The sequence below is a fragment of the Cyclopterus lumpus genome, chromosome 22 (assembly GCF_009769545.1).
Source record: "Cyclopterus lumpus isolate fCycLum1 chromosome 22, fCycLum1.pri, whole genome shotgun sequence".
Taxonomy (NCBI): Eukaryota; Metazoa; Chordata; class Actinopteri; order Perciformes; family Cyclopteridae; genus Cyclopterus; species Cyclopterus lumpus.
This window is the reverse complement of record NC_046987.1, coordinates 4,980,987-5,004,158: the sequence shown is the minus strand read 5'-3', so window position 1 is coordinate 5,004,158 and position 23,172 is coordinate 4,980,987. Positions and strand designations below refer to the sequence as shown.

The window sequence follows — 23,172 nt, the reverse complement described above, 5'->3', positions numbered from 1 at the left end:
AATGTACACACATTTCTCAGGTTTGACAGTAGTACCTGTTGAGTGATGTCTTAAATGGCACCAGACAAATGGGTTTTTCCTTCTGCTAGTTTAAAAAAAAAATGTTTTATATTTTTTTATTTCACCTTACGAAATGCTCCAGAGAGTACACACTCTGAGTGTGTGGGATGATTTCAAAGACGGCAGCATATAATCAACATAATTGGTAAAAGTGTTCCATGAAAGTAACTCGGGAGTTTGAAAACCACTAAATATGCTAATTGTTTTCATTTTTTTCCCTTTTCCTTTTGGTTCTGTCAAGCTCGGGTTTTAATCGATTGTTTTAAAAGGAGGCTCCCCACGCCCACGCCGTCTGACCCGAAACGCTCTTTTAAACTATATGCACCTGCCTGTGCATGAAAGGCGCCGCCGCTTGCCCTCTCCGCCGCGCCTCCGTCTGTCTGCTCAGCCGCGAAAGGGAGCGTGTGAATGCATTCCATGTCCCGGCTGTGCCCGAGATCAATTAGGCCTGTGCGCCGGCCAGCAGAAGAAATTTTAATTATGCCAACTGTCGGCATAGGGGCCGTCAGATGGCTGAGGAAGCCTCAGAGGCATGCACTGCATTTAAGGAGACTCTCTTAGTCCGCCATACGGCCATTAAGGCTGCCCAGCGAGGGGCTGATTAAAAATCAAGTCGCTCCCAAAAGAGATCGCCACCTCGATTCAACAGTAGTATCGACTCCGCGCTCTGATTAGTCCTCACTGACCACTCGTGAGCACAGAGTTGTGTGTGGATACAAAAATATTGGGAATTTCTCACTTAAGTCATGTTCTTCATCTAATAAAATACTCAAACATATTGGACTTAAATTATATCACAGAATGCTGGAATACTGGGCTTATTTGAAGTCAGAAAGTTCACAATATAAGATTAACGATTACCCTACGACAACGTAATATTGGTGCTAAAGTATTCTAAACGAGTGACAAAGTGTTTCAACAAAGTAATACAAAAGTCTGTGTACCGAGACTATTATTTAGGTCATGTTGGTCAAAGAAAATTATCCAAACGAGAAAACCCAGCCCAGCGTTGCCGACTGTAAAGGTAGCTTCAAAAGATACTAAATCTAGCATGGCCTCACTCCAAAGCCACTCCCCCAAAAATGATCATTATAGCCGTAAACAAACAAAATATAGTATATTGTTAGTCGCTAATGAAATGACCGGACGGGCTTATTTACAGTTCTGCGACAGACACGGATACCATATTTATTTTTCCTCTTTCTTTTTAGATTACCAACTAAAGATTACCAACCCGAGCTTTAAAGTGTTAAGAAAATATGTGTGAAATGATGGCGCGGTTGGAAACGTGCTTTTTATTTATTTTGTACCTTTTTGAGGAAGCTTTTACAGTCACAGATGCCCTGTTTTCTCCCGAGGAGTGACGCAAAAATAACACTCGCTTTATTATCGTGGTATGCCGAGAACATCTGGCGAGCATCGTCGCTGCAAACACATAAAAAAGAAGAGCGATTCATAAGTGGTCGGAAAGTTTTAATTCCAGCGGCCTGTGGAGGATTGCAGTGTATTTTTTGTGCTTATGAGGGCCGGAGGGAATGGGGCTTGCTTAGCTGCCTTTTTTTTCTGTTACACACACACACACACACACACACACACACACACACACACACACACGCAGCCCGGCTCCGCGAAAAGCAATCTAGGTCATCTTTCATCATCTCGTTCCCTTGCTCAGGCGGAGGGACGAGATCGGAGCTAAGTGGGCACAAAGTTGGTGTGACGGAGACAGGGGGGGGGGGGGGGGGGGGGGGGGGGGGGGGGGGGGGGGGGGGGATCCAACGTTTGGGCGCAGCTAATGACGGTGCATGGCGATGCCATTACACTAAGGGATCAGGCTATGTTTAGCATGAGGAGAGGAAAAACACTGCCGAGCGGATTTTCCCCACTCATGCTCAGGTTTTCTTTTCTTCGTTTTTTTTTTTAATAATCATTAACCGGCCCACTGTGTGGTTTATTTATAAATGTTTCATTCCACAATTTGGTGTGAGAAATAGAAATAAAGCATTTCTTGTCACTTACTATTGTTTTCCCTGTCCAAAAAATAGACATGTTGGATGTGGGATAAGAAGACCTCGAAAATAAGGTGATCTGGCCTCTTTGATGCTCCGTTTAGCCTTCCCATGTATGGAACATCAAAACCTTCTTTTCTTTTTGTCAGACAAACGTGGCACGTTGGCGTTCGGCCTGATGCAAACACACATTGCGCTCTCTCTCTCTCACTCTCTCTCTCTCTCTCTCTCTCTCTCTCTCTCTCTCTCTCACTCTCTCTCTCTCTCACGCGGCCCCCGACCACCCCTTTGGCCACAGACACTCCAGCTTCAGTGTGTGTACGGCGTACCCTCTTAAGAAAGCAGCCCGGTCTCCATGTCTGTGGATTTCACTTGAGTGACAGTCATAACAAAAGCGCTGCTCTCTCCTGGGTGCAAACCCAACAAAGGACCAGGGAGCGTCTGCGGGGGGAAATTACATATTGGTTTTCCTGTGCTGCTCTTGCCTCATTGATTCAATATTCACATACACATCGAGGCGGGCAGAGAGCTACATCAAAGCCTGGACACTTCTTTGCTTTGCCTCCCCCAGACACGGTGGCCTTCTTCTATAGTTCTGGCTTTCTGCACAGCGGCGCATACATTGTTTAAAACAAATGGTTATATGGGAGCAACCTTGAGTTGTTTGAGCTTTTATGTGCTCACATTTGATTCTTTTCATTCGTGAGGTTTATTGTTTTCAAGGCTTCCATCATGTCCGATCCGTTTGTGTGTTAATCAGCGGGGTGATAAAACTGGACATGTGTCAGCTTTGGAACGTTAGACCGGGGGTCAAGGCAAAGTGGAGGATCCGGGAGATATCCTTGGACACTTGTTTTTCCTATAAAAGGTTGAACTTGAAAGACAAGACTGTGAGGCAAATAATAAAATTATAAAAAAAACACTTTAGCCTATTCAAAATCTAACACCTTCATTATCTTCATTGTATATGAGCTATTTGACTACTTAAATAAATAGATAAAATAGACATTTTGAAACAAGCGCTCAAGAGATGAGAGGTGTAATTATAAAGCTTATCATAGCATAAACAAGAAGATGAGCTTTGTTTTTGGCGTCCACTTTAAGCATCAGTTCTCGTGACATCCCTACTTTGGGGTTGCCAGGCCACCAGCGGTGATTTTAGGTTTCAATATCATCCATTTTTACACTTTGGTTGTTGTAACAGATTGAAAAAAAAGATGAAATTTAGAGATGCTTTAGGAAGTTTTAGGAAAATTTAGGAAGATTGTGTTACCGTTTACCCCCGTTTAGTCTTAATGCTAAGCTAAGCTAACCAAGTGTTGACATTAACTCCATTACATTGTTAAGACATGAGTGGCTCAGATTACAACGAGGTGTTTCCAAAAGTTTTCTCTTCCTAAAGTAAGAGGCTGATGATGATGATGATGATGATGGTGCAGCCTTTGCTGAGGTATGAGCTCATGTGGGGCTTTTTCATTCGAAGCAAGCTTGTTAGTTGAAACCAAGCGCTCCAAAATTCAAAAGGAATCCAATGCAGTTATGAAATCTGTTGGACAAATCACTCCTGCTCGGGATCCTCGAGACAACTTCTTTTTTTTTGCCTCGATGCTTTTCTCTCACAAACTCAAAGGACGTCTCAAAAGATAGAAAAAGATATGTCAGGAAAAGAAAACTTTTCTTTCCTTCTTTTTACCTTTCGAGTAGGAAAAACAAATGTCAGACAATTAATGAACCTGGGAACTTGCGTATTCTTTTTAACAACTACAGTCGTACCTCAGCAGTGTGTGGGGACTGAGATTTACATGCTGTGCTTTTTATTCTTTTTATTTCTTCTCAGAAAACACAAAAGAAAGGAAAGATGAGAGGTGTGCAATATTTCATACAGTTTTTTGATGTTTCACTTTGAGACCGAGTGAATAACTCAGCGGCGTTCATTCCACTTAGGATCACTGCATCTCTTTCTCCTTTCAACCTTCAATCTCACGCCCGTCTTACCTTACATCTCTCCGTCTTCTCTTCGGCACCTGTTTATTTGACTGTATCTGCCTATAGCTGCCTGCACCCACGGAGACAGCCTTCATTACAGGAGACCGGAGCCGAGGAGAAGGCACGCAAGTGTGTTTACACAGGTATAGAGTGTATACTTTGAAGCGGCATCAAACCGAGGCACGTCGGACACGGGTGGGATTAAATCGAGCGGCAAAAAAAATCAATTAAAAAAACATCCGACGCCATGGTTAAATGAAATGACAAACAATTTGTCTCACGGGAGACGAAGCGAGGTCAGACCTTTCCGACAGCAGCTTGATGGGTATTTGAGAATTTCAAAGTCTTTCCATGTCATTTTATTTTTTTGAAAAAAGAAGAAATAACATATTCCTTTTTTACGAGTGAAAAGTTGCATCCGTGAAGAATTTAACGCACCGTTGATCAAATTCAATAGGCTCAAAGCTTTTTGCTGGGAGACCCTTACTCGAGTGACTAATGTTGGCAGACTTTAGATATTGCTCTGTAATTGACATTGCTGAGTCAAAGATACGTACTTCATTTGTTTTATCACATAAGTAAATGAGCACAAACGCTAATTCATTCAAGCTAATGTTAGCTGACTGTGGACCCCTGAATACCAAACATGGCTGAGTCAGTTTACCAGCTTTGTGACACTATGAGCATGCCAAAGACACACATTTCAATTGTTTTATCACAAAAGTAAATGCATGAACGCTCTTTGATTTAAGCTAATGTTAGCAAACTATGGATACCTGAATAACCAACATTACTTGAGACACTGTACTGAGTACTGTACCTATACTACTGTTACACTATGTTGTCGCATGTGGTGTTGTTCTGTAATTGTAAATTGTGGTGAGTGAGGACCAAACTGCCTCACTCACCACTCCTCCTAAACGTTGCTAACATTAGCCACCGTAAGCTTCTAGTCGGTTCAAACAGGGCTGTGGCAGCAACACTCTTGGTCGTAAAGTGTGTGGAAAGTGTGTGTTTTCTTGCTAGTGAATTAAACATTTCATTAAAAAAATTATTTTAAAAAAACGGTGTTAATCTTGTCCATGTTTTACTGTAGACCTGCAAACCTCGAGCCACATGCTCCTTAAACTGTTAGTCTTAACTCAAACACAGAGAATGCCCTTTGGCCTAATAACGCTAATATCCCGGCATATCGTACGATGTACCGTTAATGCACATGTTAATGAGAATAAAAAATAATTTCTATTGCTGGGGAAAATGGCTCATTTGCACTCAAATGATTAGCCTTTTTACTTGAAAAGGGACCCCCAGTGCAGATGAAACGGTAGCAGCTCAAGCAGTCGTTCATGCTGGGGAGATAAGTAACCCTGCCAGATGGAAGACAATGCACCAAGATGTAATTAATCACTGTGTTCCCCGCTGGGTCAAAAGAAGGGATGGGGGGAACTACAGTGTTAAAAAAAAAAGTGAGAGTGAGACTCTAGACATGATGCTTCCTATGCATCCGATTTGTTTCGTCACTTCCGCCTCAGATGTGCTTTGACCGTTTGTCCGAGTACATTTTTGCTTGGCGATTCAAGTCTTTTGTCCTTATTAGCAGACATTTTCAGCCCCCGAGCCCTTTTCCTTTCCGACGTGGCTCCGCTCCCACATGGCTGATGGAAACGAGTGATCTCAGCTCCTATTTCCTTTGCTGAAATCGGAGTGAAGAGACAGAGAGAGAGAGAGGGAGCCAGAGGACGCGCTTAACGGTCCCCTCGAGCGAGTTTATGACCTTTTAGTGATAAGAGGCTTGTCTTTGTGCCCAGCAAATTTACGAGTGCAAAGAAAAAGTGCTTTCTAATGTTACCTGGCTTTTTTTAATTTTTTTTATCCGCTACATTTCTGCAATAAAGAAGCCATGTGCATGAGAGGGGCCCGTGGTGGGGGCCCGTGGTGAGGGTCCGTGTTGAGGGTCTGTGTTGAGGGCCAGTGGTGAGGGTCCGTGGTGAGGGTCCGTGTTGAGGGTCCGTGGTGAGGGTCCGTGTTGAGGGTCTGTGTTGAGGGTTCGTGGTGAGGGTCCGTGGTGAGGGTCTGTGTTGAGGGTCCGTGTTGAGGGTCTGTGTTGAGGGCCAGTGGTGAGGGTCTGTGTTGAGGGTGCGTGGTGAGGGTCTGTGTTGAGGGTCTGTGGTGAGGGTCCGTGGTGAGGGTCTGTGTTGAGGGTCCGTGGTGAGGGTCCGTGGTGAGGGTCTGTGTTGAGGGTGCGTGGTGAGGGTCTGTGTTGAGGGTCCGTGGTGAGGGCCAGTGGTGAGGGTCCGTGTTGAGGGTCTGTGTTGAGGGCCAGTGGTGAGGGTCCGTGGTGAGGGTCCGTGTTGAGGGTCTGTGTTGAGGGCCAGTGGTGAGGGTCCGTGTTGAGGGTCCGTGTTGAGGGTTTGTGTTGAGGGCCAGTGATGAGGGTCCGTGGTGAGGGTCCGTGTTGAGGGTCTGTGTTGAGGGCCAGTGGTGAGGGTCTGTGTTGAGGGTCTGTGTTGAGGGCCAGTGGTGAGGGTCTGTGTTGAGGGTCCGTGTTGAGGGTCTGTGTTGAGGGCCAGTGGTGAGGGTCTGTGTTGAGGGTGCGTGGTGAGGGTCTGTGTTGAGGGTCTGTGGTGAGGGTCCGTGGTGAGGGTCTGTGTTGAGGGTCCGTGGTGAGGGTCCGTGGTGAGGGTCTGTGTTGAGGGTGCGTGGTGAGGGTCTGTGTTGAGGGCCAGTGGTGAGGGTCTGTGTTGAGGGTCCGTGGTGAGGGTCTGTGTTGAGGGTGCGTGGTGAGGGTCTGTGGTGAGGGTCTGTGTTGAGGGTCTGTGTTGAGGGCCAGTGTTGAGGGTCCGTGGTAAGGGTCTGTGTTGAGGGTCTGTGTTGAGGGCCAGTGGTGAGGGTCTGTGTTGAGGGCCAGTGGTGAGGGTCTGTGTTGAGGGTCTGTGTTGAGGGTCTGTGTTGAGGGTCTGTGGTGAGGGTCTGTGTTGAGGGCCAGTGGTGAGGGTCTGTGTTGAGGGTCTGTGGTGAGGGTCTGTGTTGAGGGTCTGTGTTGAGGGCCAGTGGTGAGGGTCTGTGTTGAGGGTCTGTGTTGAGGGTCTGTGTTGAGGGTCTGTGTTGAGGGCCAGTGGTGAGGGTCTGTGTTGAGGGCCAGTGGTGAGGGTCTGTGTTGAGGGTCTGTGGTGAGGGTCTGTGTTGAGGGTCTGTGTTGAGGGCCAGTGGTGAGGGTCTGTGTTGAGGGTCTGTGTTGAGGGTCTGTGTTGAGGGTCTGTGTTGAGGGCCAGTGGTGAGGGTCTGTGTTGAGGGCCAGTGTTGAGGGTCTGTGTTGAGGGTCTGTGTTGAGGGTCTGTGTTGAGGGTCCGTGGTGAGGGTCTGTGTTGAGGGCCAGTGGTGAGGGTCTGTGTTGAGGGTCTGTGGTGAGGGTCTGTGTTGAGGGTCTGTGTTGAGGGCCAGTGGTGAGGGTCTGTGTTGAGGGTCTGTGTTGAGGGTCTGTGTTGAGGGTCTGTGTTGAGGGCCAGTGGTGAGGGTCTGTGTTGAGGGCCAGTGTTGAGGGTCTGTGTTGAGGGTCTGTGTTGAGGGTCTGTGTTGAGGGTCCGTGGTGAGGGTCCGTGTTGAGGGCGTGGGGAGATTTCTCTGAAGCTCAGAAGCCCGGGGGTCTTTCTAACCCCCTTTTCCAGGCCTACCGAAGCCGTGGGAAGCGTGGTCAAAATCTATCTTCACTCTCATGGGGGGGTGGCAGGAACCTTTGGCTTACTGGTTAGCCTGGCATCCACAAGGGTGAACTAAATGGTAGGCACCTAGGGCGGCAAACAGACACGGCGTACAGAATATCTCAATGTGTCAACTTAGCAACTGCCTCACATTAATGCTGAATGAACAATTGTGCCGCCGCTGTCTGCAATTACACTAATGAGCATATTATTCGCGTGGACTCTTGGGGCATTTTTTTTTTTTAGATTTTACATTTCTGAGCAACTAGATACTGTTTCACGGCGCTTCATCGTCGGGAAACGCGCTCACCGATAACGGGGTTTCAGGAGCGATTGTGCCGTGCCGTTTATTTTTTTTGCTGTTGCTGCTGCTGGTATTTTCTTTTTGTACAGAATGAATTGAAACTCAATATATATATATTTGAAAGGCGTTCTCTTTTCGCTCCGCCTTTACCAAACACGTCCTCGTCGTGAGGCTAAAGACCCAAAGAAATAAACTCTCTTCGCTTTCAAATAGAAGCACAGATCGCCTCAGAGCCAATACAATCTATCTGTAATGGCTTCCTCCCCTTTGATGGCACTGATGTTTAATCAGAATAAGAGCTGGGTTTTGCTTCTGCTGGCATTCATTAATTTGGCCTGTGTCTTTCTTTTTTTTCTTCCCCATTTTTTTTTTCCGCCCTCAAAAGCCAGTTGGCATTCGCCGCCGGCCCGATTGAGTCCTGCTCAATACTAAGGCAGCAACTGGGTTGGAGATAAATGACTCGCAGTCACATCTGGTCAATGCCGACGCTCAACGACCCCGAACCATCTCGTCACAACTGCTTCATTAAAAGAATGATTCTGCTCCTCATACTTAACTTTTTTTAATCAAACTATATATATATATATATATATGTGTGTGTTTCTATTTTACGCTGAGTCGGCAAGCACGGGCCCATTTGTCTTTATCTCCAGAATCATCCGTCTTTGCCGCCATGACGAGACATTCACTGTGGGCGTATTTCCACGGAGAAGTAGGACCGCTTTCAACAAAAGAAGTGGTCGCCAGGTCGGCTTTTCTCCCCCAAACAAGACGTCCATTAATTTAACTAGTGTGGGAAAATGTGTCATGGTGTCGTGTTTGGCACAGTTTAAAAGGGGCTTGCCACAAGTGATGCCAAGGAGCGATACAAAATGCACTTGTTTATTAGCAAATAAAACGGCATTTATATATCATAATATATAAGCTTGTACTGGAGGGAGATCAATCTTGTGTGAGCAGGCCAGCAAAGTGTGTGTCAGCGTGTGTCATTACAGCGCTGACAGCCATTGGTCATTAATGCACTTGTGTATGGTAACAGACACAAACCGAAGGCGGACAGTAATTCAGTCAATTACACTCACAGCACACACTCATATTTGAGGTGATTGGATGATTTAATATCGAGAATTGTTGCTTGAACAAAGTTGAACATATTCTGTGCTGCCACATCTTCAGGGCGTCGGAAACCGTTGCATATTGATAACAATTACATACAATACCACAGTAAAAAAAGCAAAAGTAAAACAATAAATATATCCTTCAAAATACACTACATTTACTCAAGTTTCTCGGCAAAAATGACCTTTTACACATGATGATACCGTAAGAATTTAGCTTTGCCCGCTACTCATCGTAGTGTAAATCAATGGCACCTCGCGTTAACGTGAGCTCTTAAGCTTCGTGCTGCTTGCAGCTCTGGTCCAGCCTATTCGGACACAGATTTGTTGTTGAGAGAAAATACAGGGTCCCCTTGACATGCCTGGTACGACGCCATTAGTCTTGAGACTTGACGGTACTGTAGAAGAACAGGTGCCTTCAATTTTTTCAGAATTTTGGCATCAACTTAGTCTGGAACTATGGCTTCAGAGAGCCAGGCTAGCTCTCAGTATGTATGCTAAGCTACGCGAATCACCTCCCGCCTCCAGTTCTGATCTTACCACCCTGACATACTTGAGTGTGACGTCAGTTTATTTCCAAAGGAAAGCGAATAAGAGAAATTTTTCATTGAAAACATGTTGAACCTTTCCCTGTAATGAAATGTCCCTGGTCTCAATACATTTTCAGAATCAGCCTAAATTATTTTTGAAGGTCTCAGACCGATGAATTACGGCTGCCGTCCCAGGTTGGCAGCAGTAATATCCCTCAAAAGAAAAATAAAGAGGCTCGAGCTGGCACCAGTCACACTGCCATGTGAAAGACGAGGAAAATAGAATGAATGAAACCGCCGGACCTCGAATGTGTACCGCCGTCCCTGGAAAGTCAAAGCAATGGCCTCACCCAGAGATCAGAACACACACACACACACACACACACACACACACACACACACAGACACACACACACTGTATGGCGCTGTATTTTTCCACATTATCATTTCACCTCTTTTTAGTTGCAAATAAGTTTTGCTACTCCTCCCGAGTCATTAATGGGCAGTCATTATTTCCTTCTTAAAAAAATGGAAAGGAGTCAAGAGCTGTCACCCCCTCTCTCTCCCCCCCAATGTCATTAGCTCTAGCTCGTCTATCTGCCCCCCCCCCCCCCTGCCCCCTGACCACATGAGCACCGCTCTGGGACCGCGTCGAAGCCGTCGCACTACATGGTGCCACGCCATCGGGTTTCCGAGGCCGAGTCACCGGAGCTGCTTCCCGTTAGGCGACTTGTCACTGGCGTAGTGCGAGGAAGGGCGCCCAGCCACTCTCGTGTCATTTAACCACCCCAGCGTGGTATTTTCCGGGCACAGAGAGTTTTGTGACCTTTGTGCTAACCCAAATCTACCCGTGTCCCGTCGTGTTCCTCGACACATGACGGTGACAGAGATGGGCATCTGAGAAAGATGAGAGGAGAAACAAAAAAAAAGTGACTGTGTTCACTCTGTAACCTTTACAGAATTTACTGCCGGCCTCAAGGCAGCCGCATTCACCGTCTTTTTCCTGTGATAGCCAAGTAGTTTTATAATGAACCCGCCTGTGAGGTGGCAGTTAAAGCGCCCTCCCCGCCTCATGCTTGTCAGTCAGCGGCTTTGCCTCGCGTGGAAACTGGAAGCGTGGAATCCGCAGTACATTACAGGCGATTCAGGCTTTTCTTTAGAGCGCGTCGGGGCGCAATTGAGAGATCGAGTTGTGTGTTCGTCGAGCCGCGGTGAGATTACACATGGGCCCTTTCACTAACCCTGACACCCACTCGCCGCTCGAGTATCCCATATCGCCCCGCGACGTGCTCCACGTTACCGTCTGCTTCAGAGGACTCTAAAAGGAAATAAAAAGGGGGTGTGGGGGGGTCTGACCCTTTTCTCTGTGTTTGCTGTTTCAAGATGTTACCCAACTGACTGCATGTGGCCATGTACCAAAGAATCCCTCAGCGAAGTTTGTGTCGACTTCAGAGATGCACACGCGCAACCAAAAAGGAGACAAAAGAAGCGGCCATCTTTGAACAGAGTGGCAAACCGGTGCAAGTTTCCGCAAAGACAAATCCACAAGCGGCACCGGCCAACGCGTGAAGCGTTCACTTTTGACCCTGTGCTCTTTTTCTACTCCGCTCCAAGGTCAGGCTGTATTATAACTACACAGAAGCCAAGGTGTGTGTGTGTGTGTATGTGTGTGTGTGTGTGTGGCCAGAGAAATAGTGTGTTGGAGTTGGACGGCGGTGAGGCCAGGGTCGGGGCTTGATTTCATGGATTCTCTGCAAGCGCGGCAAGGCCAGCTGGCACGGAGCCACAAAGAAAAGAAGAAAGAAATCAGAGGTGTGGATTTTGGGCTGATGTGGCTGCTAGCTGCTGGCTCACTGTTCCAGCAAGTTCAGACAGGCAGAGGAGGAAGAGGAGGCTTTGTGTTGCTTGAAAGCACCCCGGTGCTCCCTGGTGGACATGAGCACACACACACACACACACGTGAGCATGGGCATGAGCACACACACACACACGTGAGCATGACACACCGGGACGCACATGGACATGAGGTCCCATCCCTCTCCGTCATGCACATGCACGGCCCAAAGATTGCACGGAGACGATTGCAATGCTGACCTCTGAAGGCGAGAGACATGGGAAGTGTGCCAGGACTCTTTCTTTTGCTCTGCACAATTCACACACTAGTTCATTATGTCAGCTCACATTGCGAGGGGAAGGAACATGGATTAAAACTACTCCGTCAAAAGGTCCTTGAATGTCCAAGGCGAGTTTAAAAAAAAAAAAAAAGTTACCTGTTGCCATTGGCAACCATTTTGAAAATAGTTCTTGCGGTCAATGGAGAAAAGAAAAGACCGCAAAATATAAAAAGGTTTAATATTGGTTGTATTAGTGATATTATTGTAATATTGTAAACCCGGAATTGAAGGTGGACACTTTAACTGAAAACCCTGAAGATTTACAATTCTCTACTACTCTACTACGACGATCTGTGTTTGCTTATTGTAATAACGTTTTTTTATTTTGTTATGTCACATTTTTGCTCAGCACCAATTGAAAAGCTGTAAAAGTGTAGTGTAGCTTCCATAAAGTCAGGGGTCTTTCAAGAATTATGTTCAAGTCAAATTGGTTTTTTTGCCTGAATTTGGAGGATAAGTTCTCACAGCAATATAACATATGAAATATAGAGAAAATGATGATCTCTTTCATTTTCTCCCTGGTATCTGATAAGGTATTGAGAATCTTAGAATGACGCTGGCACTGTTCTGGACTGTGTTTGTTGTGGCTTCATCCAACACTTTTCTTTTCTTTTTTTTAATCAAAAACTTGAGCTAGTCATCAAGTTTGTTGTTGTTAAGAAAAGACAATTTTGCCGACCCTCGCCTTTAATTTAATCTCGCCTCGACTGGCTGCCGTGAGCGACTGCTGCTTCACAAAGCCGGACCGAAACCCTTATTTGTAAGCCCGAGAGCACAGCCCGGCTCAAGAAAAAAGCCCTGAAGTTGAGACTTCATCAGACCATTTTTTTCCTCGGTGCACTCCTCCGCGCTGCGGCTGAGAAGATAAGCCGTCTCAAGGCGCTGGGGGAGTTGAAAACAAGAAATTCGGGTCTCCAGCCCCTAAAAAAAACCGCATCTCTCGTGGCCGCTGCTGCTCCATCTCTTCACCTTTGTCTGTGCCCGCCCTCCCCGACACACACACACACACACACACACTCTCAGGTATGGTGCTGATTTGACACGCCAGCCGCCGCCAGGTCAATGGGCGGGCAGGGAATGTGGAGGGATAACTGGGTTCAGTGAGAAGAGGCTCTTCCTCGCCCCCTTTTTCATGGCGCAAGTGGTGCAAACCCATTAAGTGGGTTTTATGCTGTGATGAGGATGCTGCTGCCGCTCTTCAACAGTCCCATTACGGATCATAAAGGGAGCCGGGGATGTGGCCTGAGAGCCCTCCGGCTGCTCCTCGAAAAGGCTGCCTGGGCTACGTGTGTTCACGCCGGCCGCGCCGCATCTGTTAATGTCTTTTTTAACTCCAGGTGGACGTTGGGAGCTTCTTTTTTTTTAATACATCTTTTTTTAATCAGACAATCTGCGTTCCCGTCTGATGCTCCGTGCTCACTGGTTAGCGTCACGGGCTCCGGTTTGATGTGGCTCAATTGTGAGTTTGGCTTAGGGCGTGTGAACAGCCCGAGAACGGGGAAAAGGCTTAGCGGTAGTGCTTCACTGGTCCGGAAAGACAACGGGTGTGTTACGCTATCCTTACAACGGTCTCCCTTTCTCTTTTTTTTTCCCTTCATGCTGCCGTCTTGTATTAAAATTGTAAGAAATTAAAAGAAAAAAGCTCCAGGACCTCAGGAAATAGAACACGCCGATCTATCGCGCTCATTAAAGCCATACTAATCATTATTTTGACATTATACTCAATTAGATTGTGAAAGGGGTCACTTTTAGTGTTGAACTCGGAGTGTTCCCACCCAACCCTGCAGTTTCTCATTAGCTCTATATGGACCCTTTCATCCTGGAACACTGTTTTGGTTTAAACTCTGCTTAAAGGAGACATAGCGTGATGGTTGCCAGGTTCATGCTTGTGTTTTGGGCGTCATTTAAATTCAGATCCAAATCCAGAGGATGAGACTTTTTGAGAGCAAAGGCTCTCAGCCACTTCCTCTTCCCCCCTCTTCCTCATTTCCTCCAAGATAGTAACTGACAGGAAGCGGGTGGGGGGGGGGAAGCACAGTTGGCTGTAGAGAGACCTCATTTAGAGAAGACCCTCAGACATGCATCGTGCAAATATAAAAAGGCAGATCAGTGGATCTCATGTCAATAACCAAATTAGGTTATTAGTTTGCATATTTCTACGCCGCTCCAAGTGGGGTCGAGAGGAATACTGAGCAACGAGCATGCGTCCTTTTAATGTCTCCCTCTCAATCATTTTCATAAATAATATAAAAAGCTGATCTAATATAGCCGCAAATTAGCGCGAGAAATCCAATGTGATTTTCGAAATATTGTGACTATATATCCTTCTCCTTGAATTACGACTTTATTCTCGCGATAATACGTGTTTTCCCCTCAAAATAATACGACTTCTCCGGGAAAAAAAACGGCATGTGAGAAATGTTTGGAATGTGCAGAGAGTTTTTGAGCTGCTGAAACACACATCTGAGCTGTCATATCAAGTAAATCAATTAAATTGTTATTGAGGTGAATAGGTGCCACGTCAATATTTAAGATCCCCCAAAAAACTAAAGAGTCAGTGTGCTGACTCAGCAGAGATTGATCGGTTGTGACGTGTTGGCAACAGTACAGGTGATCTTACTGCCAGTGTAACAGAATGTTTGGCCCCCCTTATATACATCCACGGGGCTATTTAACAAAATATGACACTCCCACAGGAAGAGAGCCAAATTGGGCCTGTGTGGCATTTTAAAATTGGCAAACGGGTAAAATATCTAGATGTCTCTGCAGATGTACCAGAACAGTATTCATTTCTCTCATTATGGAAGTGGAGCATCTCGTGGTGGCTCCTGTAGAGCCTCCGCACTGGGCTGAACTCCGTGGCCGGGGGCCTCGCGTAAAGCGCCGCCATTAATCAAATGGGCAGCTTGCAGATTTTTCTTCTTCCTTTTTTTTTTTTTTTTTGGGCATATAATAACAAAAAAAAGTGGCATCGATATGAAAATTTAAAAAAAACACACACCCTGGGAATAGGAAGGGAGAAGAAGACGGCGGCGAATGAGAAGTGGAGGATAAAAAGTAAGTAAATAAAAAGGAGGGGAAATCGCATACGACAATTTTGGTATCCGCCGAGCTCACAATCTGGCAAGCTCTGCGTTTTTCCACAGTTTATTGTCAAGTGTGGCCGGCTATTGAATGCTAGCAGCTTGTATTTTTAGTGCAACAGTTGCAGCTCCCCCGTCCCCCTCTCACCCTCCGAGCTCAGGAGACGGAGCCAACTAATATGAGGGCCGGGTGCGCAGGAGGCCGTGCAGTTTTTCACCAGCCAAATAAATGATTTCCCTCATCCCCTCTGAGTCCAGAAGAGTCGTCCGTCTCATTAGGCCGGCGGCCGCCGCCGCGCTGAATGTGACCGCGCAGAATCAGAAGGAATCTCCGCGGGTTCAGGGGTCATCTCATTACTTTTTTCTGAACTCCAAAAGCGTGCGGCGACGGTGTGCAGCGCGGTAATGAGATCGCCCAATCGGTTCGCTCGGTCGAGCTTCTGGGAAAGTCTCATCGTTCGCATTTATATATAATAATAATTAAAAAAAATAGAAAAAAAAGAAACAAATCAATCAGAGATTCTCTCAGCGCTGCCGCACGGCTCTCATCTCAGAGCTCGACAAAAGGCCTCCCCCGTCTGGCCCTGGGGTCCCCGGTTAGCTGCTAACGCAGGGCCCAGCGCTCTTTATCGCGCCCCGCTGCGACCTGCGGAATCGATCGGCAGCTCCCGGGTCCGCCAGGGTGGATTTGGGGGTGGAGGGGTTTGGGGTGTCGCGAGTAGAGCAAATCGATCATAGAAATGCATAAATAATAAAGTGGCATGTCGTTCTGACTTCCTATCGATTTTCCCATTAGCGGCTGAATGATACAAGCTTTAAATGTCAAGGGTGTCATTGATTACCACGAATCCACGCACTCATTCGCAATGTCATGTCATTGCTTTCCCCACCGGAGGGCTCTGCAGCCTTCCACCAGGGCGGACTAAATGAAAGGTCAACAGGTGCACTGGTAGTCAAAGCCACGTCCGTACCATTGAGTCATTAATGTTGAATTCTCTCTCAGCTGCTCTATTCCCATGTTCTACTGCGTGACTGACAGCCTTGAGTTTGAAGTCCGCGTCGTAAGCGCGTCTCTTGAAAGGTGCCATTTTGGGGTCCTTATACACACACTGTAATATTATGGCGAAGCACAGTATGTATTACTCCGCGACGCTCCTGACTACGGTAGCCGTAAAGGGGCGTTCACACCAAACGCGTTCTGGATCCCATGTAAAGTCAACGCACAGACGCGTTTGGTTGTGAAATTTCACCAATCGCATCGAGGTCAGTAAGCACAGCCAGAATTAATTCATATATAAGGCGCTCCGGATTATAAGGCGCACTGTCGTTTTTTTAGAAAATTAAAGGCTTTTAAGTGCGCCTTATAATGCGGAAAATACGGTAATTGACAGATAATTCCGGCTGTGATTATGATTGGGTCCCTTATCTCACTGGCATCAAGGCAACAATAATAATTAAAGCAAGAAAAAACTGGTCTATTATGTAATTCATTGATTTTAAATCATTTTAATCGTTTAAAAAATAACTAAATATAAAGTATTGAGGCCAACCCTCGCTCTGTCACTCCCTCACCGACATTGCTGCAGCCGCTCTGGAGGCCACATTGTGTGTGTGTGTGTGTGTGTGTGTGTGTGTGTGTGTGTGTTGCATTCAGGGCCCAGCTGAGGGGGCCCCCGACGTATGCTTCCTGTTTACGGAGACTCGTGGCGCTCCGAGGATCTCTTTTTTTTTTCTTTTAAAAGAGCTTGGCAGGCGAGTCGATAACGAGATTGTTTTAACGATTCTCCCCTAACCTATTTATGGCAGCATTTAGGCGATGATAACTAAGGTCAACTCTTCATCACACCTGCCCGAAAACCTGTTTTTGACAACCATAACCCATCGCGGTGTTCCTCATTAGCGAGGGGCCCCATGGGGCAAGAGTGAGCGTAAATGCACTGAGCAGAGTTTTAATGCCTGGATGCGCGTTCGCTTGATCGTCAAATTATTCCGGGTTGCGGTGGCTGGTATTTACTTCACGCTAATAGTCGCCATCTTACCGGCTGGGAAAGAGATGATGCATACATAACAAGTGTGTAGGGTGTATATTACACATGAATATGCCAAATGGCCGGTGTGTAAAGGAGCTGATGGAGTGAGACGACACGCGTTGGAGCCTTGAGTTGAGTCAATCTAAGGTTGGGGGGGTGAAAATATAAAATATGATAATCTGCCGCTACCGTGCCCACCACTCGCTTCATTTCCAACTTTTAACACGTGTCTGTGTAACTTGTGATTAGCTTGTTGTAATCTATAAAAAAAAACAACGATGATATCGATGCACGCCATTCTTCACGTTTACAGATTATTATTAATAAGCGCATCTCCGCCGTGCGCGGGAGATGTTTTTTTTCTTCCATCCAATCAGAAATACAGAGAGACCGCTTCCTCTGGTGTGTGTACAGGTAACGCCGCTTGGTCCCGTCCTCGCAGCAGTTTGGCGTAGCGGTTCAGAGGCTTCCCTCCGTCAGAGCAGATTTCCAACGAACGGATGCCCTTATTCAGTATTTCCTCGCTGCCTTCAGGGACTCGCCTTGCTCCTCCGAGCAGCAGGCGGCTGTGATGATTAAAGACTTGATCAGTTTCTGGGGGTTGTGTGAGGGTGAAGGATGGAGGTGATGTGAAGTGAGAGCAATGAGCGCGGATTTTTAAGAGTCACACAGAGTAACAGAATAGTGTGCAACCAAGTATGAAGTTAAAATAACTTCTCGTCTACTCCCCGGGTTTCTCTTGAAACATGTTAGATCCATTGTTTGAAGGTTGGATCATTTATAGAGCTGCCTTTGAAATTGTCTTGAGTTTTATTTTGTTCCCGAGCCCCGCCCCCTCATACCGTGTGACTCGCATTTCGTATAGAAGTCTATGAGAAGATGACTCCACCTTCTCTCTTGATTTATTCCCTCAGTAAACATTGTGAACATGAGTTTATGGTCTCAACCTCTAGTTTCAAGTCTTCTTCAATACAGCGTGATGTTCATTTAGTACGTTATGGTCCATTTAGAGTCAAACAGACCATAAAGCTAAGTGTGCTTTAGGGCGGGGCTACAATGAGATTGACAGGTTGCTACCGGTGGGTCGTCCAAGTCAACACGGGTGTTGTCTGTGTTTTTCTTGACAACTCATTGACCCTTCGGCAGTGTGTTTACAGCTGAAAGTTAACTGTGACATTGTGGTTGTCTTATTGAGCATTCGGTTGTACTCCACCCTGTTGTGTCGCTTATGATTTTAATTTTTTTTTAAACAAGATGGCGACGGCCTAAAAACCAAAAACTGCAACAGCTAAAATGCCGAACTCTGAGGCTTAAGAAACGGGAGTCCACACAGCAGTGGGCGGTGTCACTGTGACCGCTTCCACGTCTTATATGCAGTCTGTGTGGGAACAACAGTCCTGTCCCCGTATATGCGGTAGCATTTCAGTAACCGCATGGGCTCCAAGTTCAACGACCAAAGGAAACTGCCCTCCAGGACAACACGTGGATCTGTCGGAGGTCCCCAGTGAGAAGAGCACCCCCTGCTGGCTTCCCACCCAGCTGTGCTAATGGGAGCTGCGGTGGGTATATGTTGTCCCGTAGAGACAACCCGGGTCAACAGGGTAACACAATTGAACTAAGAGATATGACACCTTGTTTACTTACATCAAGACCATATTTTTGGGGTTATTACAAACTTTCGGGAAAGTTGTGTTTAGGTACATTTCCATGAACAGAAATGTGAACATTGGATTTTACTGAGGGAACATTCGATATATCTTTGTATCAAAAAGCCATACTTCCAAAAGCCATAAGAAATGTCTATTTTTGCCATGTTTTCAGGAATGTTCTACAGACCAGGCTATGAATTATATATGAACAAACCCCTGAGTAAAAACTTTTCGGAATACAGATAGAAATAAAACTTTGGTGTGTTGGATAAAAGCGTCAGCTAAATGACATGTAATGTAATGTAATGTAATGTTAGTACTGAAGTGGAGATTTCTGGCTCATGGAGACAACATTAAATATATTTATTGTAAGAAATGTCACTATCCAGGTGAATAGGATAAAAAGGTTATCTTAAAGCAATCACCATGAAACTTTCCAGTTAATTACTTTCATTAAAACATATTAGTTTTGTATTATAGTTTTTTTTTTGTGTGTTGTGCAAACGTGGCATTATCTAACACTAACTGTTGGGGAGTTTAGGAGATATCTACAGATTCAAAAAGACAAAAGTAGTAAAGTGAACACCTAAATGTTTTTTTTTTGTATGTTGTTGTTGTTGTTTTTTCCGCTGTCACAGCTACACACAGTCACCAGCAGCTCCACTGGAACCGTTTCAGGGTTCAGTGCTTTGCTAAAGAGCCTCCTCAATGGTGGAGATGACAAGAAAGGGGTGGCCAAAAAAACAATGCCATCATCCCCAGCTGGCTTCCCACCTACAACAGCTGTGTTGTTGGAATGCCTACTGGGAGCTGTAGGACTTCATCATCAAAAACGTGAAGAAAACGCAACCACAAAACACAAACACACACACACACACTGTAATAACAGGAGCTGCTGTTTCTGTTGCATTTTTTATTTGTTTATTTTCTGGGCCAGCCTCCCTCATCAAAGTGATTAAACAATTACACGGATTGTGTAAGAACGATGCTCAGAAGAACAGGGAGTATTGGGTCTCTCTCTCTCTCTCTCTCTCTCTCTCTCTCTCTCTCTCTTTCTTTCTCTGCGCGAGATAACAGCTTAATTTGTGCCTAATCAAAACATATTATTTTGAAATGTCCAGCACTTCCCTCTTGAGGAAAAGGTGACGAGAAAAGCAACGGGCATCCCTTTCCGTTGCTTCCCTTTCAGATTAAATTATTATTGTCACTTCGGAACTGATCAACCAAAGGGAAGCCTCTAAAGATGTTGCACGGAAACCCAGCGTGGAGCCCAACTGGAAACTAAATAATAATAATCGAAAGAGTTTTGGGGAATAAAATCATCATGCAGCGCGTCTCTCTTCGCGCCGCTGTGGGCATCAATCATAAAACATGAGTCTGGAGAGTCTGGAGAGTGTACCCCCCCCCCCCCCCCCCCCCCACCACCACATGAATGCACCACTGCCGAGTCGTCGCATGTGCGCGCACGTGTTTGCATGTGAACGGTGGCAGAGAGATAACGGAGAAGGGAGGGAAGAGTTAAGACAATACATAAATACATAAAAACTCACCCCTGGAGGATATCTGGAAGAAGAGGCGCGGGTCCGCGGCGCGTATGGCCGCGGTGTAGCGATCCTCCATCCCGGGCACCTGCGCCTTTTTCTCGGGCATCAGTCGGATCCTGAGTCGGCCCCCATCCGCGCCGAGCCACCACTCCACAATAGTTGTGAGGTCCATTTCCAGGTCGAGCGCGTGGGCCTCCTCGTGCACGGACAAACCCCCGCACCCGGTGCGCACCAGATCCTCTCCTATTTCCACCACGACTTGGTTCCTGCTGGCTTTCGTCAAGCCCAGTTTCAGAACTTTGGACAGCGGCCGCTTGTGGAAGAAGGGCAGCTGTCCTTCGGCGGACGCGTTCCTCGGCAAGGAGTCGGCATAAGTGGACACGGTCTTCTGCAGCGGCACGCAGTGCATCTTCAAGTTTGCGCGCACCGTGTAGCAGCCGCTGAAAGTCTGGCAGTCTCCGTTCAGGGGTCTCTTTATGAACTCCGCCAGGTAATAGCGCAACAGAGAGGGGACCGCAAAATCCACCGCCAGGGTTCTCCTCTTGAGCCTGGAGTTCAGGGTTTGGTTCGAGTCCCGTTTGCTCCCGGTTTCCCCGCTGGTGCCGCCGCCGTTAACGTAGCCGAAGTCGGCGGTGGGGAGATCCATCCCCGGTGTGGTCCTGGTCGAGGCGCACTGCAGCCCGGCGAAAAATGCCGCAGAACAAACGAGCGAAAACAATATCCTGGCGTTCATGATTCAAATAAATGGGGGGAGGAAAACAAAAAAAATATCTGTCGTTTTGGGTTTTTTTTTTTTTTTTTTTTTTTTTTAAATGGGAGAAGAAGCACTCGGTAATCCCACCCCCGTTTCACCGTCTCCTCTCCGCCTGCTCTTGTCTCACAGGCAGCAGCAGCGCAAGATCTTAAAGTGAGAATCGATGATGCTGCGGGTCTCTCGCGCCTCCTCGCCGGTGCGCTCCCGTGGCGAGGCGGAGGGGAGTGCTTTTTTTTTCTTCTTCTTTTCTACATTTGCTTGCCGCTGATTGTTGCTGTCCACCCCGCTACGAACGGGAAAAGTGCCATCTCCCCGCTCACTGTTCCAACCCCCCACACACAGACAAACACACGCACACACTCTCTCACACACACACACACACACACACACCTTTAAGACAATGCCTTTTCCTCACCGGTGCTCCCCGGGACGCTGATTGATATGCCGGTAGAGTCCGCTCCGGTGGCTTCCAAAAAAAAAAAAGAGAAAAAAAAGAGAGAGACTCCCTGTCTCTTTGGCACAGTTGTGACGGCGGCGCACAAGTGGTCTCTCTGTCAACAGCGGGATGCGGCGTCGCTCTTTCCTCCCCCTCTCTCTCTCTCTCTCTCTCTCTCACTCTCTCTCTCTCTCGCAACTAATTTTTTTTTGGGGGGGGGGGCAGCAGAGCATCGATCAAAGTTTTAAATAAATAGCACCCGCGTCTCACGTCGCGTGGGGCTCTTTGGGAAAAAGCCGTGCAGCCGCGTCCCCCAGGTTAATGTGTTCGGCGCCCCATTTTTTGGGGTCATAAAGTAGCGGCTCCGCTCGCCTCTGTCAAGCCAGCACATGCGGGGCGTGGGGGGGGGGGGGGGGGGGGGGGGGGTGGGGGAAGAAAAGTCAGTTCATTTGACGTCAACGAGAGACGTTTTTTTAATCTTCTCCCCTTGCACAAGGACAGCGGGTGAAAGAAAGAATCCCTCTGCAGCCGTTACGGACGCTTCTGAAGCGTCATGGTGCCCTTATTGTAATACAGAGCCTCTCTCTCTCTCTCTCTCTCGTGATTTCTCAATGAATCACCGAGTCCCCCCCCCCCCTTTTTTTATGTGCGCGCGTGTGTGTCCGGAAATTGGACGGGATTTAGCACTCTCCCGGTTTCGTGTGCGCGCGACATCATATAGTTTCAGAGGGAGCCCGTTTAATGGGCTTGGGTCTATTTTGTTGCCGTGTGTCTCGTGCGCAAAGGGCCGCTGTGTCGCTAAAACGTCAACGAGAGCCATTGGGCCGGCTCATTTGCCACACGACGTTACTCTTCCTTAATTGGGAATCAATGGGGGGTGGGGGGGCAGTGTTTGGGGACAGGAAGGGAGCGGGGGGAGGGAGGTCCTTTACCCCACCCTCGCTCACCCCATCATTCTCTCTCCCTCTCCATGAGTCTAAAAAGTTGATCGGCTAGGACACCCGCTAGATGGCGTCAGCACATGCCGGTGGTAACTCACACTCCTCGGGACACCTCCAGTGATGCCTCCTAATTGCCCTGGAATGTCTCACACCCTCTCTCGTCAGAGCGGTGTCTAATGTGGAGGCCCTACACCAGAAGAGGAATCAGGAGCCGTACGAGTTAAAGTCAGATTACAGACAATACTAATCTGATTTTGTTTCTGGATTTTTCTATTTTAGGTGCAGAAGAAGTTAAGGCCATACCCTTTTAATTTTTTTAGGGAGGTGGGGAAGGTTAACTCAGGTGTGGAATTACCTTAGCAGGCCCCCCCAGGGCCGCTGTGACAGTAATAAATTACATTTGTTAAAACCTTGGCCCTCGCGTTATCTGACATAAAACAGGAGTTTTGCGCTAATGAGGGTTCCAGATTTTACATTTACGGACAAGGACTCGAACATATCATTATCAACAACTGCTTCTATGGTCAAATTTACAAGAACAATGACATTTATTCATACCAATAAGCTGGAAGGCCAACTTGCAGCCGCCTGCATGACTATGATGTGGTTGGAGACTTTCTGATGAAGTCAGAATCTGCAGATGATGATGAAATACAAATATCTTGACGTTTTCTTTTTTTTTAAACCTTTTAAAAACCATGGCCCCCAATTGGGTGCCAATGTACACATTATAGTTAGACTGTGTAAAACATTACAATAAACATGAGCAAATATATTGATGTTATACATCAAATTAAACTACATCAAAGGAGAAATTGGGCTAAAAGACTCAGTAAGCCATTTCCACACAAATCAA

General features: G+C 46.9%; 1 protein-coding gene across 1 annotated transcript in view; it reads right to left on the bottom strand.

Annotated features, from left to right (window-relative positions):
* The window catches only part of alk (ALK receptor tyrosine kinase), a 308,750-nt gene extending 287,832 nt beyond the window's left edge, over window positions 1–20,918 (bottom strand). The window contains exon 1 of the mRNA XM_034525145.1: window positions 20,192–20,918. Within this exon, the coding sequence (XP_034381036.1) occupies window positions 20,192–20,918 (727 nt within the window). The remainder of the gene's footprint in view (window positions 1–20,191) is intronic.
* Between the last annotated feature and the right edge of the window lie 2,254 nt (window positions 20,919–23,172).